This window comes from Fulmarus glacialis, unplaced genomic scaffold, assembly GCF_000690835.1.
Source record: "Fulmarus glacialis isolate BGI_N327 unplaced genomic scaffold, ASM69083v1 scaffold44970, whole genome shotgun sequence".
NCBI lineage: Eukaryota > Metazoa > Chordata > Aves > Procellariiformes > Procellariidae > Fulmarus > Fulmarus glacialis.
Window position 1 is genome coordinate 2,041 of NW_009190451.1, and position 19,449 is coordinate 21,489.

The 19,449-nt window shown below is 41.5% G+C and overlaps 1 protein-coding gene across 1 annotated transcript; it reads left to right on the forward strand.

Moving 5' to 3' along the window:
• Nucleotides 1-2,188: 2,188 nt before the first annotated feature.
• P2RX7 (purinergic receptor P2X, ligand-gated ion channel, 7) lies at nt 2,189-17,538 on the forward strand. The gene is made up of 13 exons (XM_009585567.1): nt 2,189-2,313; nt 3,925-4,057; nt 4,608-4,679; nt 5,562-5,634; nt 6,595-6,691; nt 9,787-9,867; nt 10,426-10,555; nt 11,507-11,628; nt 15,033-15,126; nt 15,585-15,650; nt 15,746-15,862; nt 16,494-16,589; nt 17,065-17,538. Exons 1-13 carry the CDS (start codon nt 2,189-2,191, stop codon nt 17,536-17,538), a joined length of 1,680 nt encoding a protein of 559 aa, XP_009583862.1.
• The last annotated feature ends 1,911 nt before the right edge of the window (nt 17,539-19,449 follow it).

Below are 19,449 nucleotides of genomic sequence, written 5' to 3' on the forward strand. Positions count from 1 at the left end.
CAACAGAATCTTCACAGACATAAAAGAGGTGATAGCTTTCAGTGCAGCCTTGGGTAAATATTACAGGAAGCAGCTATTTGTTTGATGCTTAACTTGTCTTAAGGTATCTTAGTTGGGGTGATGTGCTATCTGGATCAAGTCTAACAGAATCGAAGGCCAGTGTTCATATATATTTGTTGTATAATTCTGGGGGCATTTTCCAAATTCCCAAGTTAGTTTGCATGGAGAGTGATGCAGGGTTTCAAGCAAAGTTTCGTAATGACATGAGAGTTATTGTAACAGTTCTCTGGATAGGGCTTATGTTTTATATTGCTTGGGAAAGGCTTATGGAAGCTGCTTATTGAAAAGGCATCATGCAGAGGCAACATGCGGAAGAAAGAGAATGGAGCCTGCAAATAAACTATCCAGAGCTCTTTAGATCTGCAGGCACAGCTTCATTACTCCCTCCTGACATTCTCCTCCCTTTATAGCTACTGCTGTGTGGATGACTGCCTTGCAAAACTGTGAGAGAGCTCAACCATAGAGGCCAGCAAATCAGAGTGGAAGGAAACCTGAGCAAATCAAAGTCGTGCTCCAGGGGCAAAGAGAGATCACCTTATATGGGAACATCATGGGCAAGAAGATGAATACGTCCGGCTGAACTGCTGAGGTCAGATCCCAAACAGATGGAAGACGTTAATGTGAAAACAAGAGCATTTAGGAAGAGAAGACAACACTTACTTCTGCTTCGCTTATGCAATCTGAGTCCTCCTGTTTGTCTCTTTTATTTTAAATATTGTGTTGTGTGTATGTACACATAGGTCTGACTGCATTATATTAAAAATCAATGTCTCTGTGGCTATTCTAGCACCTAAATGCATCACAGGTCTGTTTCTGGTTCTTCCCACTTGCAGTTTTTTCAGTTGTTACTATGTAGTGGGATTTTGGTTGGTGAAGTGTCACTAATACCAACCATAGCAGTATGGATTGTGGTCAGGAAAAGCCTAAGGAGTGATCGCTGATGTCTCAAAAAATTAAGCCTGTTTGTGCAGAATATAACCTGTTCCAGTGTGCTAAAGCATTTAAGACAATACCGACAGCCAAGAAGCCTGTCTGGTTCTGAATATTTTTTCATGACTACAGCCATAGGTAGCATCTTAAGTGATTTAAAATACTAAAGGATTGGAAGAAAAACATTAGAGATCTAATTGTAGGGTTTGTATATTTTGTGCCTCTATGTGGGTCTTCTGTTGCAAGAGAGAGGACCATGGTCCTTTTAATCTGGGTCTAACGGATTCTGATCCAAACTTCTTGTCTTTCAGACTCTGCGCCTGAGATTTACAGGTCCCACCTTGACAGCTCCGCATCTTTACATCTCCTCTTCCTGTGTTTACAGTGTCAGATGGTGGCCTCACACCTGCTCCTTGACCCCCTGGACCAGATGCAAATAGCTGGCTTGCAGCAGACCGACGAGCTCTGGCTTGTGCATGGTTCTGTGGAGTAGGAGAGGCTGCAGCCAAAGTGTGTGCCACGTATTGGCTCTGCTAGAGGAGTAGTGACTTTTGTCACTCCCTTTTAATCTCATGACCTGATACAAAGCCAATATAAGACCAAACAGGATGGTGTCCCATGTAATGTGAGATAAGAAGCTGGAGATCTCTGTGGCCATTGATGACCCAAAAGCTTGCTTTACCATTGCCCTGTGCCTTGCATGGCCATTGCAACCCCTGTGAGGTGGGTGTTGCATGCATCTGCCTAGTCCAGAAGTGCATTACACCTTCTTTGCATTGATGCAAAGTGTTGGGTGGCGGAGAGTCAGGCCCAGAAGGAGGTCAGCGTGACACTGGATTCCATCCATTTTCTATCTCTACAGTTGTCCCAATGTTACTTCAGACTGGCAAAGTCTGGTAGTACTGAGGAGAAATGGTGCCATCAACAGAAGGTAACAAGAACAGTGCTGAGCAATCAGCTCTGGAGCTCTAGGGTGAAATTTGGTGCTTTTTCTGTGAACAAATCAAAGGACGTGGCTCTTCAGGCAGTTCTTGATTCCATCAACTGCTGTTCTTTAAAGGGCCTGTGGTACCATTCTCCTACAGGTTTCTGACTGTGCCTTTAAGTGGGATGGCCCAGAAAGGATGTAGGGGTGGACAAAGACAGCACCAGGCAGCTGTGCTTTTTGAAAGTCGGTTCCTCACAAGAAGTGCTAGCAATGGGTGTACGTGGCTGGCTGAAGTTCCTGACTGAGTATGACTCTCCGAAATACATACGCATGCAGAGTGTTACATGGGGATTTGTGAAGTGTTTGCTTTATGTAACTGTTGCTCTGTCTGTTTGGTAAGTGCATGGTAATGGGATGCTGTGTTGTATGTGAGCAAATGCTTCTTGTATTGGGGGCTGGGGGTTATTGTCTGGTTACAACTTGGCTTTCAGTGCTTTGAGTTTTGTGGCAGCAAACAAGATCATTGATCTGGTGTTAGACCGTTCTTGGAAGATGGATGTAGTTGTGGGAACTTTGTGGTGGGAGTGTGGCAAAGGACGTTATCTAACAGGTGGGGTTGCTTGGACAGAGTTAACTAAACTTCCTTTAAAAAACACTTTCAGTTTTGTTTCTTGCCATGCTGTCTGGTTTTGTTTCTTGTCTGAAAAATCCAAAATAACTCCACTGAATAATCTCAGATTTACACCAGCGTTTCTGAGATTAGAGTCTGCTCTGTAGAGTCTCCTATTCAGGGTCAGATGAAATGGCAAGTCACCCTTTGCAGCAGATTTCAAGAACAATAAGATGTTTTAGGAATATGCAATAATTGATTGCCTCTAAAGGGCAGATTTTCCTCTTTGCTGCCAAACTAGGGCTGTTCTCAGTGATAAGTGTTTGCTGAACAAAATCTGCCGAAGTTCATAAAGTTGGTTTCATTCTCATGGGACGGCAGCAAGCCAGGACATTGAGCACACTGATCCCAATCTCACAAAGAATCAAGTCTGCAGGAAATTCAAGTTGCCTTACTAAGGTACTATACCCACCTACTGCTGCTCAGAGCTGGGTTCCCACCGCCAGTTTCCAACAACATGGTTACCCCAAAGCACTGATCTCCAGAAGGAAAAGGCTGAAATGCTATTAAAATAGATGATATAAATAAAGGAACATTGATCAGTTGCTTTGTATTTCTGTTCTTCAGATACTATCCCCCCCAGAACAGTGTGTTGTTAAAATGAATCGGTGCTAGCTCTTGTGGTTTGTTTTTCAAAGCAAACCTTTTATATCACTTTTATGTAGTGTGGAAAGTATCTTCTGAACATGCAATAGTTTTTCAAAGTTGACGGTGCTTTTATGAGTTAGATGAGCTGGATGACTTTCCTGTCAGCTTAAAAACAGAGGTGTCCTTCCTCCTTTTATTAACACATTTAATTCATGAGAAAGCGAAAACATTAGGCCAAGGTTTTTGAAGCAATCAGCATGAGGCACAAAAATAGTCACTCTGGCAAGTTAAAGACTAAGTGTTTTAAGCACTCTTAAAAAAACCCAAACCTGTAGAAAGGACACTACCGTTTGTGACAGAAAAAGTCAAAGTCTAGGTAAACAGCAATGCAGCATGGGTGAAAGTTTTTGGATTACATCAAGCCCTGTTGTAGTTAATTGGCGTTTCACAAATGGCATCTGAAGGGCCAAGGATGTCACCTCATTTTGTCTATCATTTAGGATGGGAAAATAGAAATTCTCTTCTTGCATATATCAATTCATTTCTGACAAAGCCGAAGTTGCGAAAGTGAAACCAAGGCAGACTTTGGTCCAGCTGATGCATGTGTCTCACACAAAAAGGCTCTCAATTACTTGAAAATGTCCATCTGACTTTTAATTTGCAGTGCGTTTTGTCCAAGAATGATACAAAGAAGGTGACCCATTTTATTCCTATGGGCTTATTTGTCCTTTCTGTTTTATCTGGCCAGTTGTATAGTCATCATTTACAGACTCTATGAGGAGACGGATGAAGTTAACAGCTCAGTTCGCACTAATGTGAAGGGAGTGGCTTACACAAACGACAGGATCTGGGATACAGCAGAATACACTATACCAATGCAGGTAAGTCTTAATTTAATGTTAGTCCAGTATTCAACTTCCATTGATAAATCTGGTTGCTTTCCTGACATGTCTCTATCCTACCATTCAATGTGATTATGTTGGAGACAGCAATGTTTAAAGCCAAATCTTCCCTTTTTCCCTTAATATAAGGAAAAAAAATTATTCTCTTTTATGAGATTTCTGTGGTGCTATTTGTTACACAATTTTTACATAATCAATCTAGTATTTAGCAAACCTAAGAATAGATTCACTCCAGTATAGCTGTACTAAACACAGTAGTGTTATCACCAGTTAACGCTAGTGTATCATCTTCCTTGTTTGTAACACCAGTTTTTTAAAAAAATCAGTGCTTTCTTGCCTCTGGCTGCTCATTCGTGCCCTGATGATGTCCCTGGCTTTTCCTGTTTGAGCTGGGTAGAATCTGAATGTCTATCGGGGGAGGCAGAGCAGGAACAGCCTTGTTGTCCTTCCAGGTGATGTTCTTGAATGACTGAGGTCTGAATTGAGTATGTGAAATTTCAGTCAGATTCATATTCTTTCCTCCATGTAGGCAGTAAACTCTTTTTTCGTGATGACCAACATCATTAAGACAGAGAATCAGTTTGAGCAGAGGTGCCCTGAGGTAAATATGTTTTATGATTTATACTTAACATGTATCGAATGCATGTTGATGTAGAAGAGTGGACTGTCCTTGGAGCAGTCCGGTACAAGCAAATACTGTTGCTCTTTACTGTTGCTCTTTATGCTCTGTTGCTCAGCAGATAACATGCAAGATCTAATTTAATTGCTCCTTTTCTTTCTCGGGTAATCATCTGGCAGTTGGGACTTTGCCTTGCACCAATGACCTTGCAGCCAAACCTATTGCATTGCTTTCAGGAGGTGATGACGTTTAGTCCAGTGATTGCTGTCCAGCTTCTCTGGCATTGCTGCTGCTCTTGAGGAAAACCTGAAGGAATGATGGAGCTACAGAATTGCTGTCAGCTTCTCTGCTAATATGGTGCTCTTTCTATTACTGGTGCTCATTCCTACATGTCCCCTTCCTTCCTTTCTGTAGGTCAAACCTGGTCGTCAGCTGCAGCTCTCCTCTTCATTTGGCTGGCCTAGAAGTGGGACCAAATACAGAGTAGTATTGCAGAGTAGTTTCCGAATACAAGTTGACTTTCACTGGCAAAAGTATATGGGACTGTTAGTAACAAACAATTAAATAGTCCAGTATTAAATTTATTGTGCTTAATAGTACAGGAGAGAGTGTGAAAAATGGGAAAAGACATAAATGATAAAGGAAAATGTTATTGTAAGCAAGGAAAGGGCTTTTTTCTGTTTTTGCAGGTAGCTGAGCCTTTATCTCCTATAAGCCAAATAATTAGTAAGGGTTATACTTGCTCCGCATTGTTGTTTTCTCTTATTATTTGATATTTTTACACTGAAGCTGAGTAAGACTTTTCACATAGGTGTGGAGAGGGAGATATTTGTATTGCTCTTTTATGCAATTTTTTTTTTCCAGTATCCCTTCGGCAAAGCTATCTGCTCTTCAGACAAGTCCTGTGAAAAAGGGAGTGTAAATATCCACAGTCATGGTACGTAAAAGGCATTTTCAGGTTGAAATATTTTTCTGTGGGTACTATCTTCTATTGCATTATTGACCAGTGCAGCACATGCAAGATCCAACTTGGAGAGTTGCAGTAAAGCAGTACAGAATCCTAAGAGATATCTGAGAACATATTTTCAAACCCACAAAACCGAGTTCTTATCAGCTTGTGTGTGCTCTTACTAAAAGGAGAAACAGTGAGAGGGAGCAGAGGAAGGGGAGATGGGAAGAAGAGTACAGACTGGTGTGAATGAGGGCTGATCTCAGAGTCACTCCCAGTGAAGTCCGTGGCTGCTTAGCAAGTGGAGTGACTGCAGGATCTGTTTGAAGGGTCTGTAACATCCCTGTGATGGTTACGTAGTTCTCAGAATAAGTCAGGGGACTTGTGTTCTTTATTTGGGACCAGTTGTCCAGAAGGCATCATACTGTTTTCATCAGCTATGTGAGTTCTTTGTAGTGCTCAGATTCCCTGAATATGGGCTGCTGGCTGGATTATCACTTTCCCTGGTAAAGACTAAACACTCACAGAAAATGCTGACTTTCCAGGATTACAAAAGGAATTAAGGTTTTCTGCCCACCTTTATATCCTTGTTTAATTTGCTTATGGTGTTGAACTAAACTTCTGACTGAAACAGTTGGTTTCTCGATTTATCCCAAGACTCAGATATGTAACTTCATATAAAATTGTGAAGGAAATTACTTCACCCTCAGCCCGAACAATGACAAGCACTCTTGACCCAAGCAAACAGCTAAATAAGGATTGATGAGGTGTGGCAGGACCACGGTTTGGGTAGTTCTTCCTACAGCTTCCTCCTATAGAAAGCTGCAACAATCTGAAATGTCAAGCTCCCTATCTTACATTTGAAGAGGAATCCGCTGACATGTTGGAACTGTCTCTAATTGGCAAAAAACTCTTGTCTTTGCTGAGTAAGAGCTTGTTTCTCTACAGGAATTCAAACAGGAAGATGTGTGAATTACAATGCAACTGTTAAAACCTGTGAGGTCAAGGCATGGTGCCCTGTGGAATCCATGGAAAAACCCCCTGAGTAAGTGAAAGAGATATCTGCATTTTTTTTTTTATGTCAAAAGAAGGATTTACTTTGACAAAGTAATGAAATTTTAGAATAATCCCTTTGCCTAGGCACATATAGATCTCATGTATGTAAAAGAGCCATTTCCTTCATAGCTGTTAATACTCATAATATCTAAATAACTTACTTCTAACAATCTGTCCTGCTGTATGATTCTGCAGTGAAGTCATAGCCTTCAGTTTGTATCATCATGCAGCTGCCATAGAAACAGTTTTAGATGTCACAGGCTCATCTTGAATTCACTAGAGGCATTTGGCTCATTAATTCAAATGTCAAGGAAAATGCATCAACGTAAGATAGGTTTAATCAGTGACAGAAATAAAAAGTTTCCTAACTTGGGGTTTTATTCTGCAAGGCTTAGGGCTCTATGGTGTAGAAGTTCTTTGTGGGTTCATTTATCACAGTGAGGTTGCTTCCACCTCCCAGAACAGTAGGTGTAGATTGGTTGTCTGTACGTTGTGCTGCAGACTAGTGTTTGGGGATCCACCTCAGAGTGAAGAACAGTCTCTCCATCCTCTCTAGGTAGATGATGAAAACCTCAATGCTGGCAATCTGTAATAGTGAGCTGAAGAAAACTCTAGGAAAAAGATTCCACAGAACAATGCTGCTGTGACCTAAAGAGTAGGATGGAGGGGCCTCGTAGCCATCTTTTTTTGTAACCCCATGACTGTACAGTGTTCCAAGATGAAAATGTTCTATTTCTATTCTGTATCAGCCAAAGCATGAAAAAATTTTATAAAAGATTTTATTTCAACTGAAATGATGGAAATTATACTCTAAGAGAGCAAATGATAATCAATTTTAGCTCCTCTCAACCAGCTTTGAAATAGATGTGTAAGAAACTAGGTCAATTATGACTTTTATTAACTCATTGCTTTTAAAAGATACAAGCATGATTCTATGTATATATCCCATCTTTTCCCTAATTCAGGGTTTTCTGCAGAGACTGAGCAGTTTTTCCTCTGCCAGGTCCCCTCCAGAGCCCACAATGCCTCCTACAGCTCCTTCTGCTGAGTTTTTTTCAGCTCTTTAAGGGAATTTCCATTCCATTCTCCTGCGGACAGAGTTGTCATCTGAAAAAGGCTTTGTCCAACAACAGAAAGGCTGCAATTGTTCATACAGCATCCGGGAAAGATATGCATGATCTTCCTGAGTTAATGAATTCCTAGGGGTTTTTTATAAAGTTTCAGTGATTGCTAGTCATTTTTAAATGTCACACTGCGTAGGCTCACTGCTGCGTATGTTACAGAGGGAATTTTGCTTTTAATTACATCGCACAGTTGACACATTCTGTCTTGTTTCCTAACCTTCCTCTAATGTGCCAATAGTCAGTCACTACCAGGGACCAAAAATAATGGATGAGAGGTTTGATCCAAACCTCTGATGTATAAAGTTCCTTCACAAGTTCCATTGGCAAGGAAAAAATGAGGAATCACTAAAAAGCAAAGCGGAGTGTTTGTTTCCTACCAGAACGATACACAAGACCAAGGTCAGAGCCCAGGAAGCTTTGCCAGCTGGTCGAGATACTGAGGTAGCATTGGTGAGCTTTGGTTACACCCATGATTGTCTTTATTGTCCAAATTCCTTTGAAAAGTAAGTTTCATGAACTATACAGGAGGCCTCCTTTTCCTTCCCGTTAGTTGTGGCAGGAGCTGAACAAAGCCATTGCATGTTGGCAAGAAGATTCTTTTATTTTTGATTGTTTATTTCAGCCTGAGGCAGGGCACAGTTGTCAGATTAGCTGGCTGAAGGACAGGTGTTTACAATAACTTTTTCAGAAAAGCTTTGGATCAGATTCCAGATGCTTCCAGTGGATGAATTAAGGACAGTTTCACATTATAAGTTCATTCATTTTTAATTCTTTAAAAATCAATATACATTATTGATGTCTTGACTATTATACACTGAAACTCATCAGTGACTTTCGTGTCCAGGTAGCATCCACAAATGTTAATTTGGTTTGCAATCAACTCTCATTCATTGACTTGGTTTAGAAGACACTCATGAGAAGTCCCTCATGGAATCTGCATGTCATGCAGCTAATGTGCTTCTTGTCATCACAGATCTCTGATGCAGAGGCATTGCTCAAAATACAATGATAGAAAAAATATTCCCTGCTTAGAAGCACTGTCCTTTATGTGGATGACTGCTTTGAAGACTGGGTTTCCCCCTTGGAATGGCTGTCTTGATGGAAATTAAAATATTCCTGGCTCATTCTTAAAATGGAACAATGCCAATATTCCAGTTCAGCATAGTCCCTATGCTAGACAAACAATGCTAAAAATTGTATCTCTTACTTTGAGAGTGTAGTTCTGGAGTGTAGCAGAGGTTGTCTCACAGTCTAGGCCAAGGTTACCCAGCTGGCAACTTGTGGGAAAATTCCTTCCTTCCTGCCACATTAGCTTCAGAGAAATCACTCTTTTGAGGAAGGGTCAGACTGGCAGCCTCCTTTCCATTGTGTTTGCATTCCACCTACATATTTAGTGACACAAACCACTGTGACACAAACCATTGCAGGGGAGGTCCTCAAATCGGTATCTGCTAGGAAGGCAGGACAGCCTTTGGTGATGTGATTGACACCTGACTTCCAGAGACATCCTCTAGGATCGAGCGTATGGCTCATTCTTATACTCTGACTAGCTGTGCAGCTCTGGTGTAAACGGCCACCTCTCCGTGGGGACCAGCAATGAAACTGCCAATTCATTGTGCAGAAATCATCAGCTGTCAAATGGTACAATTCTTACTACTATTCTATAGCAAGATTTATATGAGAAGTCTCCTGAGATCATATTTCAGCTGCATGTAAAGACTCCAGTTAGGCTTGGCCCACACAAACAAGTGCAATAGAGAGAACAATTTATACCTAAAATTAAGAAAACCACCTCTATCTTTCTTGATCCCCTGAGCCACCTAACTCCCTGCATTTCAATCTATTATTCTTAGCAACATATTCCTCCTACTGACAGCTTTCCAGGTAATAGTAAAGTAGCATAACATTAACTGATGTATTTAAGTAAAAGAAGTTAGTTAATTTGATGTTTCTTTTTTAGGCCTGCTGTTCTAAGGAGTTCTGAAGACTTCACTGTGCTAATAAAGAACAACATTTACTTCCCAAAATTTAATTACACCATGTAAGTGCAAACATTCCTCAATGCTTTCTGAAGAGTGAGTAGTTGTGCTCTGAAAAAAAGATTGTATAAATTGGCACCTTCTTTACTCAAAAAGGCTATGCATTCAGGGCTGTATCTGCCTGAGTGACAAATATCAAGTTTCTATAATTCTTTAGCCCTATTAATCCTTCAGGAACCAGGAACAGAGCCTCCCAGCATAATTCTATTTCTCTCATGCACTAGACAACAGAATTGTTTGTTCAGATATACTGGTTTATGTTAGGGTAAAATCACTAAAATATAGCACAACAAACATGCAATTCAAATTATAAGGTGAAAGTGTTTAGTTTACACAGGTAAAATTTTGCTGGTGATAATATCCAAAGAGTAAAGAATTCATCTTGATTCCCAGATCCCAGTTAGGGATATATAGGTCTGGTAGCTACAAACCCAAAAGCTCGTATACTTACAAACCGAGCACATTTAACACCGGTTCTAGTAAGTGTGAAGTCCCTTACCTGTATCTGTAGCTGCTCCAGATTGATTTTAAATTTAAACAGTTGTGTGTGTTCTTCACAGACTAAATGTTCCAGCAAATTTAAATAGTTCCTGCACATACAACAAGATAACTTCCCCGCTCTGTCCAATTTTCCGTCTGGGAGATATCCTTCAGGAAGCAAAAGAGAATTTTTCTGAGGTGGCAGTAAAGGTCTGTGATACCACTTTTTTTCATGCTTACTGTTAAAACTTTTTCTTGGTTCTCTTCCTGTATGTTTTGCTGTCTGCCATATAATGGAATTATTCTAGGTTTAGAAACTGATTGTGTGAGATGCAAAGTAACCCCAACTTTCAAGAATTAAATGTGCCTAACATCTCCCAGGATGGGATCCACGTTGACAGATTTGATATTATTTTGTTAGTATTGTAGCATGTAGAGGCCCTTTTACAAAGCACAGTGCATTTAAATAGGTCCTATACAAGGCTGTCACTCGTGGTGATCTTCTGATTCTGCTCAAGCAGATCCTAAATCATGTTGCTGCAGGAATCATCCAAAAGTCAGACTGCCACAAATGGCAGCTTATATTCAGAGTCAAAAAGCACTTGTTTCTGCCATTACATTTTCACTCTGTTCTTTAGGGTATTGAGCCAAATGCCCTTAACACAGTACCCAGCCATACCTCTAAAAAGTCAATATTAACAGATGGGTAGAATAGAAGTAGAGACAAAGTGTCCTGCCCAGAGTCATCAACTGAGACACATTTATTGATTCTCAGCCTGGCACAGTGCATTCAAGATGAAACATTTGGACTGGGGGCCTACAAAACTTAGGCTTGCACTCAGGCTTTTGGTTTGAGCCTATACGTAGTTTAAAGTAACGAAACAACCACCACAGTATATCAGCTACATCCACACTTGTGCTACTAAGATGAAGAGAAATAGAAGATAGGAAAGGCCTGAATGAATGGGAGCCTCTAGCTCATGTAACTAAGACACTTCCATAGAAGATGGCTTGATTGGCAAATGTTGCTTATGAGTTAGCATGTCTATAGAGATGTGTCCCTGCCAACAGCATCCCTCAAGTCTCCGCTGATTTTAACAGCAGTTTAGCACAGGCAGCAATCACAGCGCTAGTCCCCAAGCTTACTGTGTCTGTTTCTAGGGAGGAATCATTGCCATTGAGATTAACTGGGACTGTAACTTGGACAGCTTTTACGACTGCAATCCAAAGTATGGTTTCCGCCGCCTTGATGACAAAAAAATACAGCCTGGATTCCACTTCAGGTAAAAAATGTTATATGAAGCAAGTAGCATGTTTTCTGAGTTGAAGCAAAGATGTGATGAGGTATGGGCAATGATGACTTGGAGAGACAAGACGCTTGATTCTCCTTCTTCACTCTTGTAGTCATGTCCTTAACCTGCAGTTACTGCAGTTGTATAGATGTATCATCATGGTCATCTTCCAAATGAGCATGCTTGTATTGCAGGAGATTTTATTTCTGTGTCGAAAGTCCTAGAAATTTCCAACAAGTATTCTAGGAGCTAACACAGAGAATAGTTTGGGCAGATTTCACCATATGGCAATTGAGGCTTGAAACTACCTAAACTTGTGAGTTTCCCAAGGCAATTAACACAAATAAAATAACAAAGTGTTTTTCTTCCATCTGGGTAACCCCACAGTTCACTGAATCAAGATTTATTCAAAAGCAAATTAGAGCTTTTGGTTCTGTGCGCATATAGCAGATTTATGAGAAGTTTTGACAAAAAATCTTGACATGACTCCAGTTCTAAATAGTTACACGAAGCATTTATCAAATGCTTATCAGCATGTTTAAAGCTAAAGTTGTCCCTCAGATCTAGGTCAAAACTCTTGTGTAACAACACTCTTTTTTTGACTCACGGCATGATTATTATTACATTATGGGTTTTCATACATTTGTGATGCTAACATGAGTGCCATAACTGTCTAGGAGCTGCCAGCGTATTCCAAAGCTGCATTGTGCTGGAGCTGTGCAAACAAAGAACAAACAGGTGTTCCCTCTGACCTGGCAACCACAGAAGGTGGGGGAGATCACAAGGAAAAAGCAAGACAGTGCTGAGCAGCTGAGGCCAACAACCTTTCTGTTGAATGTATTTTTGCAGGCAAAGCAGTTTCTGAGAAGGCTTTTGGAAGAAGACAGTGGAGTAATTTTGAGGATGCTTAGTGTCAGATTAACAGCTGGGGTCAAAATGCCAAGGATGGGTTTGCCCAAAATTTGTTATCTTTTAAGCATCAAAATACCAGTCTGTAGCAAGATTATTTTGCTACAGTTCAGCTAAAATCTCTGCTGCAGGAAGTGAGCCTGGTCTGAGAACATAGGCTGCTGGGAGAGTGTGCATGATGCCAGACCACATCCTGGGGGCCTGACTCTGTATATGTTAATCAAGGGGTTTATTGGCAAAGAAATGTCATTCTCTAGTGTCTCCAAAACTAAAAAAGAGGGGCAGAGTAGATTAGTGCAGCAATTTAAAAAGCAAAGACAGTGAAAGTTGAAGAGCAGTGAATAGATTGAGCATAATACTATTTAAAACAAGCATGGATGTTTTGGCAAAGAACATGCACAAACCCTGCCACACTGTTGAGCTAGTGTATGTCAACTTGTATAAACAGAGCTGCTGATTTCAGTAGATCTACCCAAGTGACTAAGGGAGGGAGAGCTAGAAATGATCCTACAATTAATATATTTCAAGAAAACATTTTTTACATCAGTGACATGTCATAAGAATGTAAAATATTACTATATCACAGGTCCATCCAGCCCAGTGTCCTAAAGCTAACACAGATCAATAGCAGGAGAAGATTTTGGAAAAGAGCATAAGAAACAGGGCATGTATAGAATGCTGCTTCCCCTGCAGTCTAGCTGTCCTAGAAGTCAGGAAAGCTACTTTGGGCAGCTTATAACCCGTCTGCATGGACCCCTATTGATTTCATCTCAGGTCCGAAGGGAATTTTGTGATAGACTTAAATGGAAACAGGCTTTAGCCTTCCAAAAGAAAAACTACTTGAGGTGCAAGGGAGCAAAGCTTCAGCCAGTGGTCAAGAAAGGTCTTAACAGATCAGCTCTGAGCACAAAGCTGTTACAGAAGAGAAGGCTTCTACGCCATCAAGAGCAGATGTGAAATAACCTCTACCCTGAGGGCTAGAGAAAACGTCTGATCCTGGAAAGAGTTAGGAAAACTTTCAAATAAAACTTAACTGACCTGCAGGCTTCAGAGGCTAAGAGCTGGCCAATAAAACATGTCTTGGCCACAGACTGTGGAACCATTCAGCAGAGGAAAAAGGGCATTTCATGTCTGCGCAAGCAAGGAGAAAGCAGAACACGTTACAATGTGTTTTTCTGAGTGACTCACTGCTTTCAGAGAATACAAATTAGATCACGGTGAATGGGAAGCAAATGATCGCATGATCTAGGGAACTCTGATTAAAAGCACTCTGAAAGTCTGCCAAACTTAGCTTGCAGTAGGATGTGCAGGAGAGAGTGGAATCAAGCAAAAGCTTGCTCTGGCTAGTTTGTTAGCATCAAGATGGCAAAGCAGAGCAGCAGGGACTGAACCGAAAGAGAAAGGAAAGGAGGAAAATGTATTTTTCTTTAGATGTCTCTATCATCTGAACGAGTACCTGGAGATGCTAGAAAGCAGAGAGCTGAGCTGATGGCATTTACACTAGACATATCCTCTTAAACAGTTCACTCTTGCAGTACTTGAACAGGCAACCAACTATAAAACAAATTTTGATTAGCAATGACAGAGCTATCTGTGAGTATCTGCTGCCCCGGGAACTGACCTTCTGTCCCTTTGGCTAAGCAAATTCCCATTCAAATTATTTATCTAAATGGAGGAGAACAGGACTTAGAGATCACTCAAGTAAACCAGTCAAGAACAATACAGCACTTTAAGTCCTGACAGCATGTCTGAGGCAGAAGACATATGGGTGTTGTTATCAGAGGTTACACCATTGTGTCTTTTAGTATGTCTTTCAGTTTGATGTAATGATTTTGTCTGCACTGCCAGCTTTTCATTGTCAGATTTAAAAAGATCTCTTTGTTCCATGCTCTGTGACTGCTTATTGATCCATAAGCTGATGTGAGGTGTGCATCAGGAGGGTCATGTTCTTGATGATAGAATAAGAAACTGGTAGTTAGTAAAGGCTCACATGATTCTTACCACTCTCTACTGAGTGAAGAATGGAAAATGGCTGATATCCAGCATGCTGAAATGTGCTCAGGAGTTCAGAGTTGGTCTTGGATAACATGATATCAAAGCCTTCAGAGCATGGGCACTCTTGTGTTTGCCAGCTCCTCATACCCTTGCTGGGGTTTTCTACCTGCTTTACCTGTGATTGAACTTCTTTCTGCAGCTTCAGGTTCCAATTTGAATTGAGACAGCAAAACACTCATTGGACATTAATTGTTTTTTTAATTTGTCTAAATCTCTATATGTATTATGTATGTATTAATTTAGTTTTGACTGTCAGGTCAGATGCTGGGCAAAATACTGTTCATAAAGCTGACCTTAGCACCTTCATTTCAGAAGGCTGAAAGGGCTGGAGGAAGAAGGGAGAAGAAACTACGCCTCTTTTTGTGTTCTGCAGCCTCATGGCATTATATCACCCAGGGAAGCTGCACAGATCTTCATTTACTCTTTTGCAGATATGCAAGGTACTACAAGCTACCAAATGGGAAGGAGCAGAGAACCCTTTTCAAAGTCTATGGAATACGGTTTGATGTCCTTGTCTTCGGCACAGTAAATGCAATTCTTTTTCCTTGTGGAGGGAGAAGAAAGCTTGCTATTTCCTTAGTCCCACTTCTGCCATATACCCCTCTCCTCTCTCCTGTCCATCATTCTGGGATGGAAGTCATGTCAAATGAGTAGATCTAAACTGAACTGAGCAGCATAGGAGAGCAAAGCTGAGGATGAAATGGCAGGGCTGCGAGAGAGGCAGGACTGTTGTTTAAGACTGAGACAGTAACAGGTATCATCATGACATGATGTTATTGTCATGAACCCTGTGTGTCACCATTGTTTCCCTCTCAAGTTGTTTATTCTCCCCTGCAAAGTGTCTGAGAAAATGAAATTTTGGGATTCATTGAATTGTAAAGAGACAAAGATACCTTGTAAAGAGACAAAAAGAGAAAAGCCATTAAGTTGAATGAATGGTAACAGATCTTGCCTGCCAATTATTCTTTTCTGCTTTCTTTAAGGGTAGAAAATTTAACGGCGTTGAACTCATTAAGAACATTGGGTCCATGATCTCCTATTTTGGTTTGGTGAGAGACTTATTTTATGTGTTAATAAAACCAGTTCTGGAGATACAGTCTCATTAACAAAGTGGAATCACTACTTGTTTTTTTTTCACGTGCAGGTTGCGACTGCCATTGAAATTGCTATTTGTCTATGTAATTGCTCCAGATGCAGCAAATCACCATTCTACAAGATTTACAACAGGAAAAAGTATGAGACACTGCTGAATCCAAGACAGGTAAAGAATGTAAATTGCTGTTCTACGGGTACAAAAATGCAGCGGATCCAGGAAGCTTCCATGGAGCTGTGCGTGGCACGCACTGCATGCGTGCAGTAGGCTCTACACACAACCTTGGCATGGCAGAGTTACACCAGCTCTATCAGGGAATCCTGCAGGGAGTAGTGATCCTTCAAAACAGCAGAAGGATGTCATGAAAGGGTTGTCCATGAAGAGGGCATTGCTCAAAGCCTCTTCCCTGCCAACTTCAGTTGCCTTTTTCTCTTTTTCAAGACATTGATGGTTATTTCTCTAGGCTGCCTCTACTAATCCCCCAGCATTTTAGACATGTATTTTTAAAGAAGAGTGAAGAGGAGAGTACCTAAAGGCCCTGCACAACCACACTCCTACAGTTAGTTCCATATCATCTCTTCCTGTTCCCTCTGTCCCCGCAGCTCCCCATGTCCTTGCTATCCTGGATACTGGAAATATGGGCCCTTGCAACATGCAATTGCAGGGCATTGTTATTGGAGTACAGACTGCAGAACCCAAGCCCTGCGGTCTGACCCTGAGGTCAGATCTATGCTGTGTTTGTCCCCAGTTCTCCAAGTAACTACTCCAGCTGACAATCCTCATTTCTTCTGCTGTACAGGTGATGTTTGTGTCCTATGTTGATGAGCCACATGTTACCTTGATAAAGAAGCCTCTGAAAACAAGCTTGCAGCATGCTCAAGGCAGCATTGTTGAGGTAAAGACAGACACTTAACCTTTGGGATCCTAGCTTCAGAAGGGAGAACAGAGGAATGTCATTCCAAACTAATTTGGGTTTCCGCCACCCCTATCCCCCCATATTTCCAGATTAGATTCTGAGGGGCTAAAACTAGATTCCTGTTGTCCACTTCAAGGTAATAGGTCCTGTGACCAGAGGATGTATTTTCTAGAGTCACCTAAAAATTCCTGCTTTCCTGTGGTGGGTATGTGCCAACGGGAGTGCGTTGGTGTTGAAACAACTTGCGAGGTGTCGATTCGATTTCGCTAGGGTGGGCGTCGGCAACACAGAAAGACAATCCTCCTCCAGATCTGCTGATCTGTCATCATTATCCCTATTGTGCTGTGTCAAGTGAAAAACCCAATGTGAGGATCATTGTTGTAAATTCTCTCTGCAGTTGGATGAAGCAGCAAATGCTGTTTTCTTTAATTTATATTGGGAATTGTTGTTGCAGAGCCACCCTGTGAAATTCTATGATGCTGGCAGCTGCTGCACCAGCCAGTCCAACGAGAACCTTGATAATGAAGAATACGAGCTGGGGCGACCTCTCAGACAAGGGGCCTTTTCCCCAGACTGCCAAAAGTGGTGCTGCTGTGGCAACTGCCAGCCAACAGAGAAGTACCATGAGCAGCTCTGCTGCCGAAGGACAGAAGGGCCGTGCATCACAACCTCCCATTGGTTTCTGCAGCTGGTGCTGTCCAGTCACACCCTGAGGAAAGCCCTTCTCTACGAAGACCCCTTTCTCAACTTGACAGATGGCAATATCAACAACCAGCTGCGTCACCTGGCTTACAAGCAGTATGTTCACTGGCGCTTTGGCTCTTTTGATCTGGAAGACAGAGCTGTCATCCCAAGCTGCTGCAGGTGGAAAATTAGAGATACTTACCCCAAAGCAGGCAACGACTATACTGGTTTTAAGATGGAATGAGTACGTAGCATGACTTGAGCTCACACTGTGACTCACCTTGGACATTTAACCTTCGTTTTCTTTCATGGACCTTTTAAAAAAAAAAGAGAAGAAAGCACGTGACTTCCCAAAGTTTTCTGTAGTACAGCTGAATTCTTGTATACTGTCTTTGGAGAGGCACAATTGCTTACTGCTTAGTGTAGAGGAACAAATACCTTGAGCTAAAATGCTTGCTTCTGCCTTTGCTTCATGCTGTGAGTGACCCCACGTGGTTTGGAAATGTAGGCTCTGGGGTGAATTCTTAGGGCTGCATTTTAGTGGGAGGTTCCAGGCCTCCTGCCTTTACACTGTGCATACCAGTACCCCAGCTGAGTCAGGAGACAATCAGCACCCTGAAGATAAGATGGAGCCAAGAGTCATCTCAAAGCATGACCCCTGAAGGAAGGAAGTCCAAAAGAGATACCATTTGAAAATGCGGTCCTGAGCATTTTTGTCCCCCAGCCTCACCACCTTTCTGCAGCCCCAGATCAAGAGACTCTAGAAAGAGGCCACTGGGCATGTAGTTTCATAACTCGCTATTGAAGGCCTCACGGTCCATCCAGATTAAACAGGCTCATTTTAGATTATTTCAGTGACAGACAAAGCATTTTCTGAAAAGCCCAGCTGTTCTCATTGTACTACTCCTTTTAGCTTGAACTCAGGAATTACAGTGAAAAGTACTTTTACTGTCTTTGTGTAATATTTTCGGGCATTTCATTCATACTCATGGAAATTGTAATGTTGGACTTTGGCCTCCTCTTTGCTCTTAGCTTCGAACAGGCCCTGCCTCCTGCTGAGCTCGCACAGTGCGAGTTGCTTTGTGCTGTGATGCATAAGGCCGGAGTACAGCCGAGGAGCAGCAAATCTGTGCTCCAACACCTTTTCAGTTCTTTCTTTTTGTTGTACTTGGACATGTTCTATTTTTGTAGAAACAAGGTGAGAAGAATTGTAACATATATTCTGCACTCCTTTCAACTGAGCTTTGTTCTTTCTGAGCTAACCCAGCAGTTTGCTATTTCCATTTCCCACATATATTGCTGGCAGATTATGCCAGCTGTATTTATATCTTCAGTTGTATTAACATTCATATTGCAGCATCTTATATATCTAGGGTAGGAAAATATTACAGTTGTCATTAATGCATTCCTGTTCTGACATATGAACTGACTCTCCTTTTGGAAAGAATTACACTGAATATTCACTTAAGACTTTGATTTTAATCTCCTTTCACATTTGTATACATGTTCTTCCTTATTCTCTCCCCCTTTTTTGGTCCTTTCAGTTTTGACTGTTTTTGTAATAAATAATCTATAGCTGACTCAAAGTCTCTTTAATAGTTTTGTACTGTCTGAAATTCCCACTGCCAGTTTGTCAGTTCACTTCATCTTTTTCTAATGATTTACCTGCTATTATGAGGGTTATGATGATGTTTCTAAAATAAGCACCGTGTTGGGCAGCTCAGCATCAGGTGGAAGGTGCATGAATCAGGTGGTGCAGATCTCTGCTATTATAGCAAAGATTAATTTTCCCAGAGGATAAATAAAGGATTTGCACATCGTGGGTGGGAAGGTGACAGTCTTACATATGCTTCTGCTATCTTTTGCAGGCAGGTGCTCTGTCCTTGCCCTGAGCTGGCTGCAAGTTGCGTCTCTTGCCTGAGGTCATCTGTCCAGCTTCTTTGTGAGACTTAGTAGCCCAGACTCAGCGTAGGACTGACAGCAGCAGACTTCCAGGTAACGGCTGACTCATGTCTGGCCAGTATGGAGCTGAAAAACTCCCCATAAACTTGCTAACAATGAGTAAGACGGGAAAAAAAATCTCCCAGATTTAGCAGCCAGGGTGACAACATCCTCCTCCGGACGACCCACCACCCGCAGCTCCCAACCCCGTATC